General features: G+C 41.8%; 1 protein-coding gene across 1 annotated transcript in view; it reads right to left on the bottom strand.

Moving 5' to 3' along the window:
• adgrb2 (adhesion G protein-coupled receptor B2) overlaps positions 1 to 22,759 on the bottom strand; it is a 127,718-nt gene that overhangs the window by 96,227 nt on the left and 8,732 nt on the right. Inside the window, exon 2 of the mRNA XM_076075353.1 lies at positions 1,051 to 1,134. Coding sequence (XP_075931468.1) covers positions 1,051 to 1,134 — 84 coding nt within the window. The remainder of the gene's footprint in view (positions 1 to 1,050; positions 1,135 to 22,759) is intronic.

The raw sequence follows: 22,759 nt of genomic DNA, 5'->3' as shown, positions 1-22,759 counted from the left end.
CAGTGTATCGTTTTGACACGGCCTGGCTTGTGATGCTATATCAATGCCCAATATATGACACCCCTGCATACTATATTAGTATGGGTGATATGTGATTTGATTCAAGCCACTTAATGTGAATACACCTTGATTGAATATTCATAAGGATGATGATCCTGTTAGAGATTCAACAATATTAATATTCATGGGATTATGGTAACACATACTTAAGGGCTGTATGCCAAAAAAGGATGTTAATACAGTGGCAGAGATTGGGTGTTTTTTTTTTTTGTTATCCAGGCAGCTGAGGAGAGAGTCCCATTGTTCCCTCCGAGATATGCCCTTGAAAGCGAAAACCAAGTGTTAAGTCATCTCGCTTCGCTCTTTCTAAATTGTTTATGAGCGCTGTGTCCTTTGATAGAGGCGTCATCACATGGCAAAGGAGTAAATCAAATTAATTGCATGTCCGTTAATCGCATTACATCTTCATTAACATGCCGTGAGTCAGGGCTTAAGCTCATCACACATGCCTGGAGGAATGGAAGAATGGGGAGAAGGGAGGAGGGGGTGAGTGAGGTTGGGGAGGCAGAGGGAAAGGACAAGACAGAGCCAGGGCTTTCCCTCGCGGTAGGGAGTCTCTCCTCCATGCAGTGGTAGTATGGAAACATGTGTGTGTGTGTGTGTGTGTGTGTATGCACAAATGACCTATCCTTGTGTGGTTGTAGCAGCCAACATGTTATGTCATGTATGTATAAGGCCATTCATGTGACATCCTTCCTGTTTCATGTCATGAATAATGCCTTTTCTCTTTTCCAATGGTATTAATTATGTAAAGTTTTAAAGTCACATACACACACACACACACACACTCGTAGGTACACACTTTTAACATGTCCACGCTTGTGTATGGCCAACTAGAGCTGTCCTGGAGTTGAGCCATGCTCCAGAAGGTAAATGTAGAATGATTGTCTGAAGGAACTCTTTATTTTTAGTTACACATACTGCCTGTAAACGTCAGGTTGGTGACTTCTGTTCCAGGCCGTGAACTCATGCACACATCACATTACTCACCAGTTTGTGCCTGAAACACACCTGGCTGGTCAGCTGATCGAGGTCTCTGGGTCTTCACCTTCAGATCGTCATCATCATATTGGTCTGAAATCGACGAAAGACAGAGATTTGTCTTGTTTTCCATACATTTTGAATTGGACAGTTAAATAAATGCATTCCAGTATGAAGCCAAATGTGTAAGATGCCTAGTTTGTTTACTACATGCACTTTTGCCATGGCATACAGAAACTTGGTTTGAAAGCTGTAGTAAATAAGTTCTCATCAGCATCAACACCCACTTTGCACATTCAAGGGAGTTAAAAAAACAGCACGTTTTTTTAAGTACATCCAAAACACGACTCTGGAAAATAAAAATACAAACGCCTCCAATTCCTTGGCTTGCTCCTTGTAGCAGAATATTTAAAGAGCACGCCGATACATTTCAGCACACAACGTGCAGAAACAGATAACAGAATGTGAAGTCTGCAGTATAATCTCAGAAAATCAGGTGGAAGTCTATTCTGCCATTAGCTTATAGTCGAAAAATAAATTGTCAATAAGAATATATCTACTAAAATGCAATGTGAATTACATAAGCCAAGTAAGTAACCAATTTTTTTGCTTGGTTATGAAACTGTACAAATATATATATATATATAACAAGGAGCTACACATGTAAAAGCCTGCATCTGATAAACCAGAGGGTAAATACAAAGTGGAACACCTTGAATAAATGGTGAGCATTAGTTGAAATTGAACAATTGCCTAGAGAGAAAGTACGGAGAAAGCAAAATCATGCAACCTATAAGTCGTTTTTTTAAAATCTCAATTGGTACAAACATATGGAGGCATGAGCGCAGTCTGTTCTGAATCTGTGCAAATGGATTTGTAGGCTTAGTTTCAGCAACACAAGACTTAATCAACTCCCTCGGCAGGAAAACAATCTTTGATTTAGCAGATCCTTTTCACTTGGGTACTTCTTGCCCATGGGAATCTTTGCAGGGGTTGCATTCCCCCAAAGCAGATGAGACAAACAACGTATCTAAGGTACATTATCTACATGGAATGTGCTTGTGTGCTTGTGTGTCTTTATTAGATTACAGAGTGCAATACTGAAATTTCCTCGCATTAGCACCTATCAAGGAGTTGACCTGAGGAAGAACAAAAACATATGCATCCACAGCACATCCTCCCCTGCGTCCCAATACACTAGTATGAATGCCGTGGAATTGTGCTAAAGGTCTGTCATGCTTGCTCAATGGCCATTGAAAACAGTCCTCTAATTTGACCTTCTACATAAACAACTCCTTGTAAGGAAAAATGACGCATTGGTTTCTATTTTTTTATACTAGATACTGACTGCAGCTGGCAACAGCCCTGGGTCAAATAAATGACTATTGTGTGCTTGTGTGTGGCAATCAATTTGAGGGTACAGATGGACATACCAACAGCTCTGGGATTAGACGTTTTTATTAGCCATACTCAGATTAGTGCACAAAACAAATGCCCGATTGCTTGGCTGCCGGTGTTACTGTAACATCTTACACCAAAAAATGTTAAATCTTGTGCCAGGATATAGTGATGCTAGATATTTGTGGCTTAATTAAATTTCCACAGTCTCTGGCTTGATACTTCACTTCATCTTTATTGTCATCTACACCACAATAACAGTACTCATCCTCCTAACCAATAAATATTAATGCAGCAGAAAATGGTAAAAACAAAGCTTGTGTTTAACTTCAACACAAACTGTTCACCCACCCTACTTTTCCTCTCTAGCTTCTTGCAATTGACATAATTGGCCCTTTGCCAAGCCCCAACCCAGCTGCCACTCCGTCAAGCTGCCGGGGCGACCATCAAGCCCGCACTGTCACTACATTCCCTCTGTAAATATTGTCTCTTATTTTGGAAAAGAGAAAAAGCAATTTCAGAAAAAAGCTGAAAAAAGGGTCTACTATATGCGTCCTTTGACAGAATATTGACATCACACCAGCAACATTACTTAGTTTTAGGAAAAGTCACACATGATTGAAAGTTTTTCAAAATGAATATGAACTTTTCTTCAATACTGTCTCGCTTAATATTTGCGAGACAATATTGTGGAAAATGCAGTGACATGTACAGCTCCACAAATTAATAGAGAACCCACTTTTAAAAGTTGATTGTTATTAGTATATACAAATTAGCACGTCTCTTTAAAAAACTTTATGCAGGCAGCAGCAACATTGTCTGTGCGGACACCACACGTGTGAGAGAGGCTACAGTTCAAGGAAGCAGCTGTCGCCTGATGCTCACGCAGGCAGTGTGCCCCTGGCATCATAGTTATCGGACCCTGATCCGAGCTGGCTAATGCTATGCTATTATTAGCCAGTCTGAAGTTTGAGGTATAGAATATTAGTTGACTGCTAAACCCTCCCCCAAACAGCAATTATCCAATCATTGCTTAGCGACCATAACTAGGTACAGAGGTATCCAGATGCTGAAGCTGTGGGCATGGGGCAATAGCATGAGGGCGGTGTGTTTTTTTCTGCTCTTACATACGTTACATGGCGCTTTACTCTCGGTTTTATCACATAGTGTTATATATTGCATTATCATGTTTGTAGCAATCATGTGCATATTTAAGACCCCTTTAAAGAGCTCTGAACAATGAAAAGCCAGCTGGAGAAAGTTTTCAAACAGTTTGAAAGTGCATTAGCATAAATAAACACCAAGATGCTACAGCTGATCAAATCTGCTTGACAGTCATCATTTCAGCAGACAAATGCCACGGTACTGGGCTGCAATGAGAAGCCTGCCGACTTCTCCTCATCCTTTTCAAATTCCTTTTCGCTGTTCTTGTTTTTGGTGCCACAAAGCTAGCAGCCTATGTTCTTAGCAAAACATGAGCTGCTAACCCAACTGATCCACCGAAGTGAGTTTGGTATAGGTTTAAGTTCTGACTGCCTACTGAAAAGATTCGTGACTAACAGTCAGTGGGAAATCATTGGCAAACAAGATGCCACGAACTTCAGCAAGACGACAAAGCGACAGAGGAAGTGGCGGTCCCAATCTGGGAGTTTCTGAATCATTTTCTGGCAGAATTGGGCCTGAATTAAGCCTTGTGAGTGGGTCTATATACTCTTCGCTTCTGTGCTTCTAAGGCACAGAGGTCAGTGAAGCAGGACAGAGTAATGCCTCACATAAAATGACCAGTGAGGATTACATTTCTCTCCTTATCTGTATGTCTTTCTCTCTGTTTGTTTCTCTTTCTCCCTCACTCTACGCCACAACAGAGGATTCAGATGGACACCGGTGCAGAGTCCTTCACAATCGAAGGTAAAGATCAATATGGATAAACCCTTTGAGAGTACTGACCTTTACAAACCCCACTATATTGTTTAATGTTGTGGACCGCACTTTAATGGAAACATCATCGCACACTTCATCAAATCTTCCTGCACTCTCTCATCCCTACTTTTTTTCCACCCATTTCAGCTTTTTCTTCATCTTCAGGAGAATCTATTTTCCATCTATAGCTGGCAATATCACTTCCAATCGTGAGCAGGGTCGATAACGCTACGACCGGTCGGGAGCAGAGGTTTGATATTTTACTTGTAGTAGTGCTGATGCTTTAGTGTCATCTGACAGAAGTGTCAGTGAAGTGAAAACGCCTTTTAGAATCTTGCCCTGACAAATGAAGAGATCACCTTTGCTTTAGTAGCAGTGCAGTGCATGAACACTATGAAATCATAGGTCGTCATCAATATTTGATGTAGGATGCTGAGTCTACACAGTCAAGGGTCTGCTAAAAGCATTTTCTCTGAACCTATTAAGGTTATACACTTAGTGTTATGAGAACAAAAATAAAACTATGGAAAAAAAATAGAGTGCAAAAACCGTTTTTTCAACCCATTTCAGCTCTCTCCTCCTGTCTATGGGAATAAATTAAAGTCAATAATCTTGTGATTGACCGGTGCAAATGTTGAACTTTGATAGTTTCCTTAGTAGTGTACAATGGAACTACTGACTTTCATAGTGAAATGTACAGGAACTTATCAAGGCTATTTTAATCATAAACATTGCAATGGACTTAGTGACATGTTAAGAGTTAACGGTTAGGGGTATTACTGTGTTTAGAGATGTTTGTTCAGTGAAAGAGCAAAGGATGAAACATTCTGTTAGGTGCAACCAGGCCGTTGTCCCTGTTTTTAGTCTTACAACGTTAACTCTTTCACAGTTTTTTTAGTCGGTGAAAGTTAATTTAAACCCATTCGCCTTAAAATGTCCTATTCAGCGTTTGGTTGTGCTTAGCTCCAACCTCGTGTGTCACTTCTGGTTACAAACAAAAGATGAAACAAAAACCAAGATGGCAGAGGCTTTTGTCAGCTTCCTCAACTCGATGCACAAAAGCTGATGAGATGAACACAGCATATTGGACATCTAAATGCACACATCAGCTGTCACACCAAAGCTCAAATGTACCTTGATGTGGCACAGACACACACTGAGACACACGCACACATACACAATAAGTGGTAAATACGGCTGAGAAATAAACGTCATGCAGTAAAGCAGTTTTGAGCCCATTCAAAGCAGCAGGCTGGGGATTGGAGCAGAGCCAGTTAGACCCACGGGCTCCTTTGTCAGACTGAGCCGGGATTTAAGCCTGCTGGGAAGACTGTATGTGTATGCGTGTGTATGTGTGTGTGTGTGTGTGTGTGTGTGTGTTTGACAGAGGATTGCATATGGTAATATGGTAAAACAGCTGTATTAAGTATCTGGCATGCACAAAACAGTGGCGCAGAAATGTTTTTTGTTGACTACTGTCAGCTCTTTCAGTGCAGCGTATATGATTGAATGCACCCTCTTAAAAACGCACACTCACAAACACACACCACACACACAGAGCTATTTCTCAGCCGTATATCAAATCTGAGCTTATAGCTCTCTGGTGCTGTCCATTTACTCCAGGGTCCATCTGGGAGAGCCCAAACTGATAGAAGCGTACCATAATGGACTTTTTATAAGCTACTGGACAGACAGACCACTCCATCTCTCTCTCTCTCTGTGTCTTTCTCTCTCTCCCTTTCTTGCCATTTTCTCGCTCAGCAGCAGATATGAAGAGAGAAGTTGAATCAGGTTAGTGCAGGACAGCGTCTGCCTGACTATGGGGCCTCAAGGTCATTTGTGTGCCTTCAAAATGGATTCAGAATCTAGTTTTCTCAGCCCCACAGGCTGACTGTTTGTTTCACACCTGCACGCACACACACACACAGATCAACACAAGCCCTTGTATACATCCAAACTGCCAAATTGGCTTTGTTTCATTTCACTTTCATTCTCAATCTCAAATTGCCCTTTTTCCCCCATTTTTCTTTCTCTTATTAGATATTTTCCAACCTCCTAAGTCCCACACCGCACAGTCATTCGGCCTATCGTTCTGCCCTCCACCCCCTCACCCTCTGTCTTCTATTTCAGCCCGCCTTTCTCTCAGTTCCATAACGAGATGAGAATTTTGATGGATTTACAGTCCAGCAAAGCTACAATGAAAGAGCAATCAATGCAGGGATGGCCAGAACAATTAAATCAAAGCATGGGCATGCAAGATGATTGCGCAATCAGCCAGTGTAGCCAGTGTAGCAGCGTTTACAACGTAGCTAGAAGCATGTTAAATGGATCGATGTGAGATAAGCTTGAGCCCCTTGTGAACTTGTTGTAAAGCCAATGTTAGTGCACTTCATATCTCTGCCTCAGTCAGACGCACATTGTTCAAAGTTACCCCAGTTTCCTGGCAGAAAACCTTGTGTCCTGATTTAGACATCTTATTTTCTGTCAATCCAACAGAGTAATGTCTTTGGTGTTGACTAATCAAATCATGAAACTCCAGCAGATAAGAAAGTGGCACAGATAGCAGATCATAAGACATAGAGTACACATAGAGAACGGCCATGCTAGCAGCTTTGTGTGGCTGCACGGTGGCGCTTTGAGCTAAATGCTACTGTGAGCATGCTAACATGGTCACAATGACAATGCTAACATGCTGATGTTAGGCAAGTACAATGCTTACCATGTTCACCATCTTAGTTTGGCCTGTTAGTATGGCAGCATGTGTTATTTAACACTCAACACAAGTACAGCGAGTGAAAAGGGATCACGGAAGATTGTACAATTGAACCTGCCCTGTCATGGCAATCAATCCAATAGTTATTGAGATGTTTCAGTCTGGACTAAAGCGGTGAACGAACGAACAGACCAACCGACTGACAAACCAAGCAAGCAACCAACCGACCGACCGACCGAGCCATCCAACATGCTGCTAAAATCTAAGTGTGCTAAGGTTTAGATATGGTGTTTTAGAGGGTGTAAAAACAACAGCAGTGTTGTTTAAAATGCTTTTTTTGTGGCTTTTCAGTGGTTTCTGGAATTCTTGGAAGAATTTGATCACCCAAAGAGAAGCTAATAATCCTTATAAAACACAAATTTACGACAAAAGAGGTCAACTCTGAAAGTGCAGCCTATTATATTTGTCACATCATCAACCTTACCCTGCCTTTATCTTTTTGTTTCACCCCTCTCCCTCTGATACAGATCTGCCAAAAATATCACATCAAAATATCTATCAAACCCAATTTGGCATTTTATCGCGAGGCTTTTCACATGACACAGCCACACGTACAGATGGACGAGTGGCATGCTGTTGCCATAGAAACACCGTCATTCTGACACGGTAAAGGATCGGCGGGGATATGGGTGGGTGGTCTTACAGAGGGACGGATGGAGGTATATTATAAATCAGTGTCCACACATGGTCTCTGGTTCTGCATCTGACGGAGAGGGGAATGGAGTCTGATGGTTGGTCTCAACTGTGGTGAAGGGCAGCTGCTGTGCTTTTGCTATGATTCTAATATTCCTTTGTTCTTTCTGCCTGTGTTGCTTATGTGTTATTACGCTTTCATTTTTAGTTTTATGCTTTATACATTTTTTTTTCTTCCTTTTCTTCTATTTTTTATTTTTTTTTCAAATCAATTTCCTTTCATTTTTATTTCTTTGTCTTCCTTTCTCTGATAATATTTTTGCATGTTCTTTACATTTTTTTAGATTTTTATACACACTGAAATGCATTGGCTTAAATGTTCTTTTACAAGCACAAACACTGCATTTGCATAGGCCAAAGCAACCCAGAGCACACTCTGGCAGATGTTTTTCATGGATCACATAGAGAGTGGCATGAGAAGAGTCCGACCTTGGTTTTCCACTCGGTTAGAAGTGACGGAATAAATGATACTCAGGCGCTGACTGTCGCCCTCAACCTCTCTCATGAGTACGTATATACAAACACTCACACACCACTTACATCTACTCTTGCAACTACATTTTATCAGAGGGAAGGGTCAGCGCAGCAGAACAGAGGGGGCAGTCTTTCGGGCCGTGCATTGCACACGGACGTTCACCCAAACTCTTGTGCTCACACATGCTACATAAGACACAGACATGCTAAATTTGGCTTAGCAGCACTAGCGAGGTATTGCTCCTGTCTACAGCAAGACGGGGAGCTGAATTAAACCCACTTTCTGCTGTTTTATTTTTTCTTTAAGGCGAGATGAATGGATGAATCCATGTGAAATAAAATTATAACAGAGCAGAAAAAAGAGATGAAAACCCCCCAAAAAAGAAAAGAAAAGCTCAACGAGTCGGTGACTTAGCCAGGCACTGACGACCCCGGTGTCCAGATTTCTACATGGTTATTACCCTCTTTTCAGCTGGGAAAACTGGAACATATTTATTGTTGTGAATGTTCTCTTTGTTAATGTTTGTCAGTATTGCATGTAATTGTATGCTTTGGTACAGTCTGACAGCTCCTAATGTAATATGTGCTATGTTTAGTTTTAATATCTGCTCAGGTTTACCTTGGACTATTTATTTACAGTATGTTCTGTTCTGTACCAGATGATTTGTTTGCCTACTTTTAAAAATAGTACCCCCCCACGATAATAATGGTCTTCCATTATATTAATGCTTGAGTCTGTAATGTACTATACATGTGTTACAACATGTTCTAAAAACTAATCAAAATTCTAAAAACTAATCAAAAGCATCAAAATTATCTGAGTGCCCATTAAAACAAATACACAACCATGACCAAGGCATATGCTCGCTCATACAAGCATGCTCCCAGCCACCCACGACACGGACTCCTGCCTCAAGAGTGGCCTTGATGGCTTATGCAGAATAATCAAATAGAGTTGGTGTACAGGAGATGGAGACTTAAGAGGGGATTCATTCTTTGTAATTGGTGCCAAGAACCGGTGGATTCTTTCTACTCCCTCAAAGAGCAGAGTCAAGATTGTCAAGTCTCGCTGTAACCATCTGGTATAAAGGGTTAATTCCTTGACATAGAAATATCTGCATGAATCTCCTTTGGACAGACAGTTGTCTTTGTTCAAGGGATCAGTATTTGGAACTCTTTAATCCAAGGGATTTAAATGAATCACAAGGATCATCTCAAATTTATGTTGAAAGCACTTTTGAATATGTCTGGAAAAGTTACATCCATCATCACTAGGCAGGGGTCTAGACTGAAGACATTGTTCTTCTGAAAACCTTCAGTTCAGTTGTTTTAGAAGAGTGATGGGTGATCAAGTGACTTTTATTAAGAATCTAGGTCTAAATATCTTTCTAATATCAGAACATTCTTCCTTGCTGTAATTCCATACTCTGAAAACGGTTTTCTTGCACGGAGTGCACTTTTGGCCTCTTGCGCATTATAATCTGCGATATGCCTGCCGGGTAAGGTCGAAGTTATACTGTGCTGTGAAGCATTAATCACAGAGGTCCTCATTCTCAATAACTCATTTATTTGGCAGAGAATATTAATATCTGGCATTAACAAATGTAACTCTGCCAACTTTTTTTCCTCCCCTTGGTGTGACAGAAAGAGGGATTTCACAACATGGCTGTCCCTGCAGAGGATTGCATTCTGTAAAACTGCAGTCATAACTTGTGGGCCCATTAAAGCTTTATGGGTGGTAAAGAAGGGATGGCTAGAAATGTAGAGATACCCTGACACTATAAGAGGATCAAGGGATACGTTTGATACTGACCAAAATGTGTTTGCATCATAGGGTATTGGAAACTGTCAAGTACTGAATGATGTTCAGTTAAAAAAAATTCTGGTGTACTTGGCTGTTTGGTCCAGTTTGTTTGCGCTGGTTGTGAAACATGTCATTCAAACTCTGACACAGAGTAAAGAACCCTGGTGCAGACTGAACAACCTTTCCTGGCGCAGGTCTTTCAAGAGAACTCTGGTACGGTTTGTTGTGGCGTGCTTAACTGCCATACTTCACTGATGCCAGGTACGCATCTAAACAACCATACTTATTTCAGCACAAACCACAACCTTTCCCTAAACCTAACAAAACACTTTTGTTGCCTCAACCTAACCAGGTACTTTTGTGGCATAACTTTTGCTAATTGTATTCAAGCAAAGATCATGTATGATTGCAAAAAAAAAAAAGGGTATTGCATGGAAAAAAGTTCTGTAAGTAAAAGTTAAGGGCATATAATGAAAAAACGATTGGCACTAATAATGACAATCCATACTCTCCCATCCTCACCATAATCCCTTTTTCCTCCTCCCTATGTCCTGTAAGCCAGTATCCCCTTATATTAACCTCTCCCTCAATGTGAACAAAAAAGCAGAGAAAGGAATACCTATAGTAAAGTCCTTCTTTACTCCTTCTCAGTGTGCAGTAGTATACATTCAGCAAACACACACACACAGACAAACACACACCTATATATATATGGCCCTCAAATAGAACAATCTTCCCCTTTACAGGGCTCAAGGACTGCCAGTGCCTCATCACTTCTGGAGATGAGGCCTCTCGGCTAGTTCTTACTTTCTCCTGCCCCGCTACGAAATGTTCCAGCCAATTTAATCCGAGGAGAGAAAAGGTGTTGTGCGGAACGAGTGCCTGGATAAATAGCTGAGAGTAATCGGGTCACAAGGCTAATCGAGAGAGCAGTGCAGTCATGCAGCATGAAGGGAGCTCTGCGCTAAAGAGTTAATTTCAGCTATGGAGGTCAGCAGGGGTTGCACATTTTTTTTCCAGGGAGATGTAATATGCTAGGCTATGTAATAAGTACCAGCTACGAGGTTGCAGTGGGCATTTTAACACCTCTAATTGTGAGACCACCATGCTTAGTTAAATGATCCTGTCGTGAATCATCAAAATAAGACTCTGTCCTAGATTTCTGTATGCTCGAGCAGAAGCAAAGTCTGTGGGGGGGGTGCACCCACGTGCATATGTTTTGAGTGTGTATTAATGACAGCGTGCATGCGATTCCGTGTGAAGAAATACAGCATAGCTAGACATAGCAACGAGGCATCTATTCTCTTGAGAAATTTTAGCGAGACGTGAATACATTTAAATAAATGATATAATATATTCTTCAAAAAGTGTGCTCCTCCATGTCCTTTTTTTTGCTTTCTATGGCATTTAAATATGTTTGTTTTCATTTTTTTACTAAACTGAAGAGAACAAACTAGTAACAAAAAAATGTATTTTATTTTTCTCATCCACTTTTTGGATGTTTCACCATCTGCCATTGTGAAAGCCTTGGTTTGTTTTGCTGTGTGATCACTTAACAAAGAACAATTAACATGAAATGATAGTTCGCTGTAATGGGTAAATGTTATTGCCTCTGCCACCAATAATCAATTTCCTCTGCAGCAATAGATATCGGCTCTTTGGCTATTGGGCGACTGCTTAGAGTACACAAGCCCACAGAGCTCTGCGTCTTCTCAGATGTGTGCTATCTGCCAAGTTGAAGAGGAACATTTAGTGCTTGCTGAAAAAAAATCAAAAGTGTAGCAAGACAACCAGACCCAGGAGCTTACAGAACAAACCAAGGCGGGTGTATTGCTGGGGACCCCGTGGAGTGCTTTTTCAAATTTGGTGCATTTTGGGCACACAACGCGTTCAATATTTATACATTTTGAATTAACAAGCAGACAGCACACTCTGTGCAGCAGCAGGGGCGGAGCATCTTGGCTCTACAGTCCAGCATGTTATCCTCAGGTGGCCGACAGCGGCTGGCTCACTGACTGCAGTTCACAATGGATGCTGGATCTAGCTTGCTTATGCTACATGAATGCTGGATAACTTCACATCCAAACTTTTCTTCACTTCCCCGGAGTCAACGAGCACAAGCAGATAAGCTACAGGAACGGTACCACTCAGCCACTGCAACTCAAATTGTGTACGTTTTTTGCGACACTAACTTTGAACTTGACTGCAAGGAAAGTACGTCAACTTATTAAATCCACGGTCTACACTTGATAACTGCTGTGGTCAAGTCAATTTCACTGAATGTCCCTGACCTGGGTGTGTTTTTCCAGGCCGGATTTAGTGTTTTCGGGGCCCCAGGCAAACGCTGTCTTTCTTTACTTTCACTCTTTCTCTAAATGGGAATGTTGGTATTGGCATTTCCTTAATGTATATTCACGGTGGAGCCTTCAATTTAATGCTGGATAGTTTAAGGAATAATAATGCATCGTATTTGAATAGTCATATTTTGTGAGTTCAATCTGAATCTGCAACGTAACCAATAACATTTCTCTGTCAAGTGCATGTACTTCGACATACAGTACTATGTTTTCCTCTGAAGTAGAAGTACACAGAGTTGCAGGCTATAGAGATGAGTTGAATCATTTTAAATTGCTTTGTGGACTTTTTGTCAATTATTTTTGGGGTACAATGAGTAAGAATATTAAGAATATTCAAAAATTGAGAGAAAGCACAGTCTAAAGTGTGAATTGGTTTGTTTGAGCTGTCTCGAAAAAAAGCGTCAAGCAGCAATACCACAGGCCAAACATTTGGCCAGTTGTGAAAAGACTGCTTTGAAAAGGCACGGCAAGAGTGGAATAAAATAATCAAAAGGGCCTTATAAGTTCGTATTATGCTATGTTGCAATTATACAATATTTTATTTATTTTATGAACACATTTATCATTATATAAAAATGAATGGACTCTCCTGTTTCAAGCATAAAGGTCTGCTTTTTTCCACTTCCCCTTTCCCCTCCTTCTTTTAGAAAAACAGAACAAGAATAGACCTTCAGCCATCACACTCCTGTCCCTTTTAGACATAAATGTGCCACCATAATCACAGTATCCCTCTGTCCCTATCAGTCACTCTTGCACCTGCTTGCTACACATCCAGTACTTTTCTTTCCCACTTTCATGACAAGGCCCCTTTGTCCCTCTCCTTGCCGTTTTCACCCCATCACCTGTCTATCACTCTTCTTCTCCTGCCGACTCCTCAGCAAACTCCTCCAAAGTGAAAATACCACTGAGTGGAATTATCACTGCCTCTGCCGTGTCCTCACCTCCTCCTTCATCTCTGCCTCCACTAGCCTTGCTGTGTCCTACTTCCAAAACCTGTAACAATGCACTTTACAAAAGGATTGCCTTGAGTCTATGTATTATACAGGTTTGGCAGAGAAATATGTGTAAAGACAGTCTTGCAAAAAATAGTAGAATTCAGGGAATTTAATGACCAACAAATGGAGAGAAAACCACACAGCAAACCACTCTGACACAATACTCAGCTTTAAAGTACACTCGGGCACACAATCAGCTTTGCCTCACAGCCTGTGTTCTACAGATTCCACTGATGGAGTTCATTTTTAAATACAATGAGGTCAGAAAATGAGGTAAAATAATGCTGCTATCACCCACAGTCCAACAAAAACAAATGCATGAACATGATATACTGCAGTATTTTCATGGCAAACTAGTGATTTCACGATACCAGGAAGAGAATGCACGGTGTGACATTCATTTGTGTATTCTAATGAGTGTGCTTGCTGCTGCCATACATAATAACCTGCTGGGAATTGGACAGACGCAAGCCATTTTAACTTGCCATCAACACATTGCATCATCTCATGGAAATGCTTACTAGAAGCTCCAGGAAATAAGATTCCACCTCTCTTATCACACTGCATTCTGTGGGCCGTTCCTTTCCCCGCTTCAACATCCACCTTTTACTTATGATTGACAGATGAGTGTGTGTAACCTCATGTGAGAGTGAACATGACAGCTTTTGGCCTGAGGAACAGGTTATCTGCTTTTGTGGGGTATTCATATTGATTAGAGCTCCTAGTTTTCTCCTTTGTTTATACTTACTACACACACAATTACCTTTGTGTTGAGTTTATTTGTTGTTCACTGGCTTCCATGTTCACTCTACCACTTTGTTTCTCTCTGTGGTTTTCCTCTCTGTTCCCTCTCTTTCAATATCCACAAGTCTTTTTTCAGAATTTCCTGCGTCAGCTGAATGTCTCGCTGATTAATCACTTGATTACTTCTAGCCAATAGTCCCAATTGATTAACTTTGCCACATGATAGCTTTCTGGTTTACACCCCAGAGAGTAAGGACTCTCTCCTGATGGGGAGCCAAGTCATGACCAGGGGACGTCTGTGCAAAGCTCTGCCACGAAGGTCATTCGTGTCCGTGACATCTTGGAGAGATCACAGCGACGAGGAACACTGAGCTTCCTTTGCCACGAGGAAGATAAAAAGCATTCTGTTCAGACAGCTACAGAATCCCTTCAGGGATGTTGAAGCTATGGAGAATCAAAACATCTTAAAAGTCGCAGACATCTTGAAACTGACAATGATATATTTTGTTGCCCTCCTTGAACCTAAGCTGTTTCAAGTCATCGGTAAAAGCAAATAGAGAATGTGATGCAACATTTTATCAAGCTTGTGTTTGGGGGCATAGAGGGAAGCATTTCAATCACTTGTTTCTTTAGAAAAACTTGTTATGTTGCCACATCCACAAACATTCAAGGACCACTGTTGCCTTACATCATTGCAACAGTGATCGCAACTTCACATGAATGCTTCACACAATGCTCGGTGTCACACGCACCAACAAGCACACACACACACATACAAACAACAAGCCGTCACAGGCAATATCACACTGGGTCTATCTCAAACTCCATAGATGGTATCTGAAGGAGCAGGAGATCCAATGAAAACACTAATACAAGTGAAAAAAAAAGCTTGAAGATGATGCCTTCCATCTCCCCCACAGGAGAGCTGTCTATAAATGTGTGCCTGTGAGTGCACATGGCTTATTTGAGGACCGATTGATTCCACGGAAAACATGATGACTATTGATAGAAAGATGCAAATGGGAGAACAGAGAAAGAAAGAGACGGTGGAGTGCACCCTTAACTGAGCTCACCTAGTGACTGAATGGCAGGCGGAGGATGTACACAGCTCAAATAGCTGTACTTATGTACTTGAAACAGTGAACGTGCTGTAATGATGCTGGCATAGAATAAACACACAAAAGGACTGTCTTGAAATAATCATGTGCAATTAGCATGGCTGACTAAGGGCACTTGAGAGTTTTTGTTCTATTATCAATGTGGTGGGATCAACTTCAAAAGCTTTGTTTTCCGGTGTGTTGGTGTGTCGACCCTTCGGCAGTCCAAGCACCATTACCATGGTAACGACCCCTTAAGCCAAGTGGTTGATAAGGGACGGGACAGCTGTCCGAGCGAAGTACCATGGCGTCCAGCTCTGTTATACTTCATCAAAGCCAACAGCTGTGTAAGAGCTTTTTTTCCCTCTACGAGTGATGCTGCACATTCCCGAGTGTGTGCGCCTGCGTGTGTGTGCGCGAGTGTGCCCAGGGAAAGGGTAATGAGTACCGCTGGGGCTTGTTTAAACAGCCAGAGTTCACTAGCAGAGAAGCGAGCTAGAGCACCGACCCTCCCCGGAGCAGGGGAGGGGCGGGGAGGGGGGGGTTGATGCAGAGCAACTCCAGTTGTTTCCGAGTCGTGTGTTCTCCAGCCCACATTGCATCAGGACCAAGCCCCGGGCTTTAGAATCTACAGCCTGACCCCTCAGCCCCAGAGCTCCCACCACCCGCAGCAGTCCAAAGGAATGGACCTGCGTCCTTTGGGTGTGAGCGGCAGAAAGTCCTATACCTCATACTTTCTTCCCACATTTTGGCATCTCGATCCAAGTTTTCTTTACTAATGAGCATCTACAGTATGCTACTATAAGTGAATTAGAAAGCAAGAGGCTCTTATTTTGTGATGGTTTTTTACTCTGAAACATTGTCCATTTGAAATAAAAATGTTCAACAACATTGATTCATTGTTGACACCTCAGCACCAAGTTTTTCCTGTAGGTTATTTTTCTCAATCTGAATGAAGGTTATGCAGAAAGACACACAAGAGCAGAGGTAAAGACAAGCAAACACACGCACACACACAAAACACAGTAGCCTCATCACCTTACATTGATTTCCCGCTGGCCAACCAACTGCTTAGACATCTTGGTGGTGACAGGTTGACCCATGAGACCTGTTAGATGCTCTTTCTAACACACACACACACACACACACACACATACACACAGGGAGCTATCCTGCAGCATTTAGGGAACTCCCCGAAGCATTTATCGACTACCAAGAGAAAGTGGCTATTAATCTGACAAAGGCTTAAAAGCCTGTCACTGTCCGTTTGTGTGTGCATTTATATGACATGTGAGTACATGTCATATATTTTTACATTTATAGATGAAATGTGCATAATGTGTAATACTATTTGTTTGGAAGCATAAATAATATTTGTTCTCGATATGTGTTACAAGATTAATTGTGGTGTCAAAGGTCTGCCGTTTGGCCCTCATGACACCTTTTAAAAGGCAAAGTGAGCCCGTCTAACCTTCCATTCCAGCAAATTACTGTCATACTGTTACTTCTGCCTGTTCAACACCCCAGAGGCAAACCTACCGGCCTGACAGAGCAACAAGATAATGAGAGGACACAACGACAGAGGCAGAGGAAGAAAAAGAGAGAATGGAGGACGTACAATGACTTGAAAATGTATTTGGGTCCAACTCTGCATGCACTCATGCCTCCATCTATCAATCTTGGTAACAAAGAAAACACTTTTTTGTTGAGCATTAACAATCTATGCTGCGGGAACAAAATGCATGCTGTGAGGTCAGACACGGCAAGAGAGAGAAAAGATCTGTCTTATGTCGCTGTGCTCCTCTGGCAAGAACATCAACTTAGAGGAATTTGTCCCCGGAGCCTTGTTATTGTCAACTCAATGTTAGAGGCCATCGTGCTCTGAAGTGTCAAACATGCGGACAAACCCATGTGCATGGATTCAATCAGCTCAAATAAGCGTATAAGCTTATGTTCTTAGCATTTTTCACGAGCATAAAAAGTGGTTCCTCATGTTGCACGGCTGTTGCACAGGCGCTGAGGTTAGTGCACCCTCTTCCTGTGTGTATGTATGCGTGCATGCTTGTACCTAGTGTGCCTGCCTTTGCCGTGTCCTTTGTGAATGATGGCTTTGCTAAAGTGCTGCGAAGAGAAACATTGGTTTGCTACGCCTTTGATTCATTGCTGGTCCGAGGAAAATTTGCATAGCAGGCAGACTCAGGGCAGATCTGGGCTCTCGTTAGCCGGGTGGCTAGATACTTCATCATTATCATCAGGCATGCGCTTCGGTTCCAGCCACTGTGCCCTTGCTTATAATCTTCAAGCGGGCCTTGCAGAGGAGGAAAAAAAAAAAAGCAGTAAAAGTCTAGAACAAATTAAGGATGCTCTGCCTTGTGGCAATGCAGTGTGGGTGAAGACATTCGCCACGTATCAACGTTTGTTGGCTGATAGGTGGTTGATCACATGCAGTAGATTTCACCCATCAGCCTGTTATTCTGTCTGCACAGGTACACATTTCCCCCCTCTCCCCATTTTTTTTCTGTGTCAATCTCCTGACAGGCTTGCTGCAGCGCTTTCGGGGACAGTGCTTGTTATTGAGGACATGCTGACGAGAGTCGATCGATACCGACGCCCAAACCGCAGCATCTGTCTGGGAGCTGTGCGTTTGTGTGTACATGGGCGTTGTGCGTATGGGCATCTGTGCGTGCATATCGGTTGGCGTATGAGCAAGATGTTTTGGCACTAAGGATGGACACGTGCGGATGCCGCCGTCATTCATTCCATTGTGCCCTTGAGGACGTCAGCCCTCATTCCACGGGTATGTGGGTGTGTTTGTGTGTGCACGTGTGTGTGAGTGTGTGATGGATTTCAATATCAGTTTATGGCGGATTATATGGACAGCTTCCCCAGCTATTTTTCTCTATGAATATTTTACCATCATATAAACAAAATGCAATTTCAAGGCAGCTGTGCACGAGAGACAGAGAGGGCAGAGAGGTGCTGTGGCTCTGTGCCAACAGAAATTAGAGGTGCAGATTAGAGGGGCTGGCACAGCATGTAGATGCTCCCGTTGAAGAACTTTCACAAAATTCGGATTCCAAAATATCTATCCACCTCCACTCGAGGGAGAATTGGCTGCATGGCATAAAAGTACTTGCAGCATGGTGCGAAAGAAAAGGGAATGAGACTGAGATGGAGACTAAGAGTGTTTCTCCTTCCCTGGGTCTTAAATCCGCCATGGGTAACTGCTGTAGTGTGACAGTAGGCTTATAACAGCCAATGTGTCGATGAATCCAAAGCGCGTTTATTTCCTGCAAGACCGAGGAAGCATACCTCGCTTCATGTCCCCTACAGAACAAAAAGGCAAGCTGATATTTGACCTGTTATTTATATATTTATGGGCTCCCATGCATCATAAACTTTAATAACATTCCTAGTCAGTGCCTGGACAAGGTAGGAGCTAAATATATGGATTGTTTATACCCTTCATTCTCTTTATTAGATGAAAGTTATCTCTATTTGCATGATAGGATGCACATCTACTCACTGAAACATGAGGCAAAATAATTGTTGAAGATTAAATTCAATCCTCTAATCATAACATTAGATATGCAGATTACTGTATAATTAAAAAAAGACCATAAGATGCTAATGGTTGAAAAAAGCGTAATGGGATCATTTTTCAAAATTAAGCATAATATGTTTATCTGAAGTCCAAAAAGGACTTTATTTATTTTTATTCACTAACAACTGATACATTAAAATAAATCAGAGGGCTAACATTTGACAATAAGCATGTCTGTCTGCGAGAGATCACTAATACCACTTATCCTAAACCTTGCAGAAACACAAACAATGCCACACGCACACTTTCGATCAAGGACATCAGTGAGGAAAACACGTTTGAGCACTTCTTAAGCCAATCAATCTCCCTCTCTCTCTCACACACACACACACACACAAACACTTGTAGTTGACCATGGTGTCTCCCCACCGGTCCATTCGACTCCCATGCAGATGATATCATCTCTAGTCAGCATGCAGGGAGGGAGGCAGTGATGAAAGGAGGGATGGGAGGTTTCAAAGCACTACTGGAGACTGTCTGAGGGGGAGAGTTATCTTGAAAGCAAAGAGCCATGGATGAGTGGAACAGAATGACAGATGGTGAAGGTAGAAAACACACACAAGCATCCACCAACAGACACACATACGTTTCTATATTCCCAACAGTGGACTATCAGACTACACCAACCACGTGAGGACCTCTGTTTTTTTATCATTTTGAAAAAACAAAAACAAAAACAGAAATAAAATATATACTTTTTCCATTATATTACTGCAAATGTGCTTTTCGTTTTTTCTTATGAACTTGCCAAGTAAGGACTTTCATCCTTGAGCCACGTCTCCCTATCAAAGAGGGGACCTCCATGTACTGCAGTGAAACGGTCTTTACCCTATCTTTCGTACACTCTCACATAGTTTCTAATGTGTTTTTGCTTAACTCGAGGGGCAAGATTTCCTTGTCTTGTAATGATTTCTAAATAGGGCCTCGTTGCCCAGGGATATATTTAATTACCACACACCGGCTGGTGATGCTAATGCACACTGACAAAAAGAGAGTGGGAGGCAGAGGGAGAGAGAAAGAAGCCAGTTCCAATTTTTTTTTTTTAAGTAACTTTGACTGAGCAAGGGCATGAGCGACTGTCACTCAGATGTCATTGTTACACATCTGTTTGCCTATGATGTTTCACGGGGGCATATTTTAAATATGCCAGGCTTTTGTGTTCTTCTTGCACTGTGATGCCAGATTCCACTCGCAGTAACCATTACGTCTCACTCTCTAATTGTGTGTGTGTGTGTGTGTGTGTGTGTGTGTGTGTTTCTGTTTATGTATGATTATCTAGTATTTCATTGGGTGTCATCACTACCCAAGTGAGACCCAGCCTCAGGAGGAGGACCACAATTTTTGGTCACTTTACACAATGGATGATGCACTCTTCACAATAAAATCACAAACACACAGGTGCATACTGTGAGCACAAACACACACACACACACAGGAGGCATATGCACGCACAGGCACACCCGATCATGCTCTGCTGTGGCCTGTGTGTGGGTGTTTGTATTAAGCCGAGCTGCTTTTAAAATGCATATGTGACCTCAACAGTGACCGACTCAGAACAAAACATCTTCATTCTTCATGGCTGGGGGTGAAATACTAATAAACATATCTCTACAATCTGTGAAACACAAAAAAAAAACAATATCTTATGGTGGTGGCTTGCATGAGAGAACAAATCTCTGAACGTGTGTCGATGTGTTAGTGTATGTTGGAATGTGTGTATGCGAGTGTGTGTCTGGGAACCTTTCCTTCCTGTATCAGGATAAATAGCTTTGTCTATCATGTAAGGTGGTGTCTGGCAAACAGATTCTCCTCGCGTCAAGCCACATGAACACAAATGAGTTCCCCAGAGGAGACATTTCAGGGGGAAGAGTGTCCCCGTGACACTTATCGTGAAGGACATCCTACGGGAAAAGAGGAGGCGTGGGTGACAGACAGAAAGTAAGCGTGGCTATATCATGCATTAACCTTGTATTTCAACAGAAAGAGCTCAGGACTACATTAACATAGAGGCCTATACATTGAACTCAAATGCATTGCAGCAACAGCATATAAATTAATCTTGTCTTGATAATATGATGTAAAAAAATGCATTTACATAATGGCAGGCTATCTGTCATATACCTCCGCTGGTAGGTATCAATAACTCCCTTCTGTCTATCTCAGAATACCTCTCCTGGTGACAATACCATCAGCTCACTTCTTGAAATGAATGGAAGCCAGCCTTCAGAATGGCATTAGATAACCACTGGTTGTCAACTGCTACTGGCACTTTCAGTAGCATTCTACCTCCGAGGTGACAGGTCCCACATAAACTAGATCACTGTACCAAGAGGTAATTATACTGCCGCTGCAAATCTTCTCGATGGCTCGGTAAGTTAGATCATCTTGTTCACACGCCTGCATGCGCACATATCGTCAGAGATGCACACACGCTTTATGATGTGCACGCTCACACAGAAGCACTGCAGAGAAACCAGTGTGGGCTCAGGTGGCTAGATGTTGGCCACATGGGTCACAATGCCGCATTTTCCACACACAGTTGCATCTGAAGAGTAGCTTGCATGCTATTCAGCTTGTTCGGAAATGATTTAGAAAAATATCTTTATCTCTAGATTCTCTCTATCACACATATTTTCTACATCATTTAGACCATCACAGTACAGGTCTTTGATATCTTTAAATGAACAGCTCTTTAAACCAGCAAAAAACATTAACATGAGGAGTTATTTACTGAACAGTGACTGTGTTAGCAACCTGACGTAACAGATTGATCAATAGATATAATGGTAAATTAAAAAGGTAAACTAAACACCTTGTCGCATTGGGAGAAAAAAAACACAAACACCCATCAACATCTGGCTTTTGTCATCAGTGGGAAAGGTTACAATCAACATTTTATTCCTAGGACATAATGACTCTGCAGTAGTCACAGGTATTTATCGGCTCCAACTCCGATCAGCAATGATGAAAACATGAGCCCTGGGTGGACAAAAGCTCATTTGTGCCTATTTTTCCGGCGCTTTCTTTGTCTTGTCAGCCACAAATCAAGTCTGCCTTCGTCCATCCGCACTCAAACATTGTTCCAAATTAGTCTGCACCGAGTTTGAAGAGAGACCGAATAAGTAACGGATATAAAAAAGTTACCACCATAACATTTTAACTGGCCTCCGTGATGCTTGCTACTGTTTACTACTGTTTTCCAGCCCTTTCGTAGAAAAGACACACAAAGGAATACACATCTACTGCTAATGGGAAAAGAGTCTATTGCCTATTTTTAGTAAGTTTTCTTCTGTTTAAATAAGTCAAGCCAGCCGCCCCCTTGGCCCCTTGATGCGTGTCTATTCGTGCTGTCATGGAAACGGTGCTTCAAGCGTCCAAAACAGCATGAAGAAAGACTCGCATTACAGCAATAATTTCTGCAATTTAACACACCAAATAAATGTGTTTGCAACGATTTGATCAAACTGTTTCCATAATAGGTTTGCTGAGAAGCTGGTCATGATCAAGAAGAAATGTTCTTGATCATGACCATACACAACTTGAAGTAGCTTCACTGCACATTACTGTACAGGCGTTCACAAACAGCAGGCATGCAGGTATACAATGCATTCACCAGTCTTGTTACACACAGAACATTCAGATAAGAACCACTGAACATAAACATTAGTTTGTTCACAAAAAAAGGTCGACATGGTACCTTCAAATTAAACATCCGCGTGATGTCTCTTCAAAATAAATGCTTTTTGATTCCTCTAATGCTGATAAGGAAGATATACCTGTTTTAGTGTCTTGAGTAATTGTCCATGAATTGACCCGTTGACTCCTAGTTTGTGGCTTGTTTTCCAGTCACAGACTGAAG

Source organism: Anarhichas minor, unplaced genomic scaffold (assembly GCF_050575085.1).
Source record: "Anarhichas minor isolate MPS153535 unplaced genomic scaffold, ASM5057508v1 ptg000051l, whole genome shotgun sequence".
Lineage (NCBI taxonomy): Eukaryota > Metazoa > Chordata > Actinopteri > Perciformes > Anarhichadidae > Anarhichas > Anarhichas minor.
This window is presented reverse-complemented; position numbering and strand designations above follow the sequence as displayed.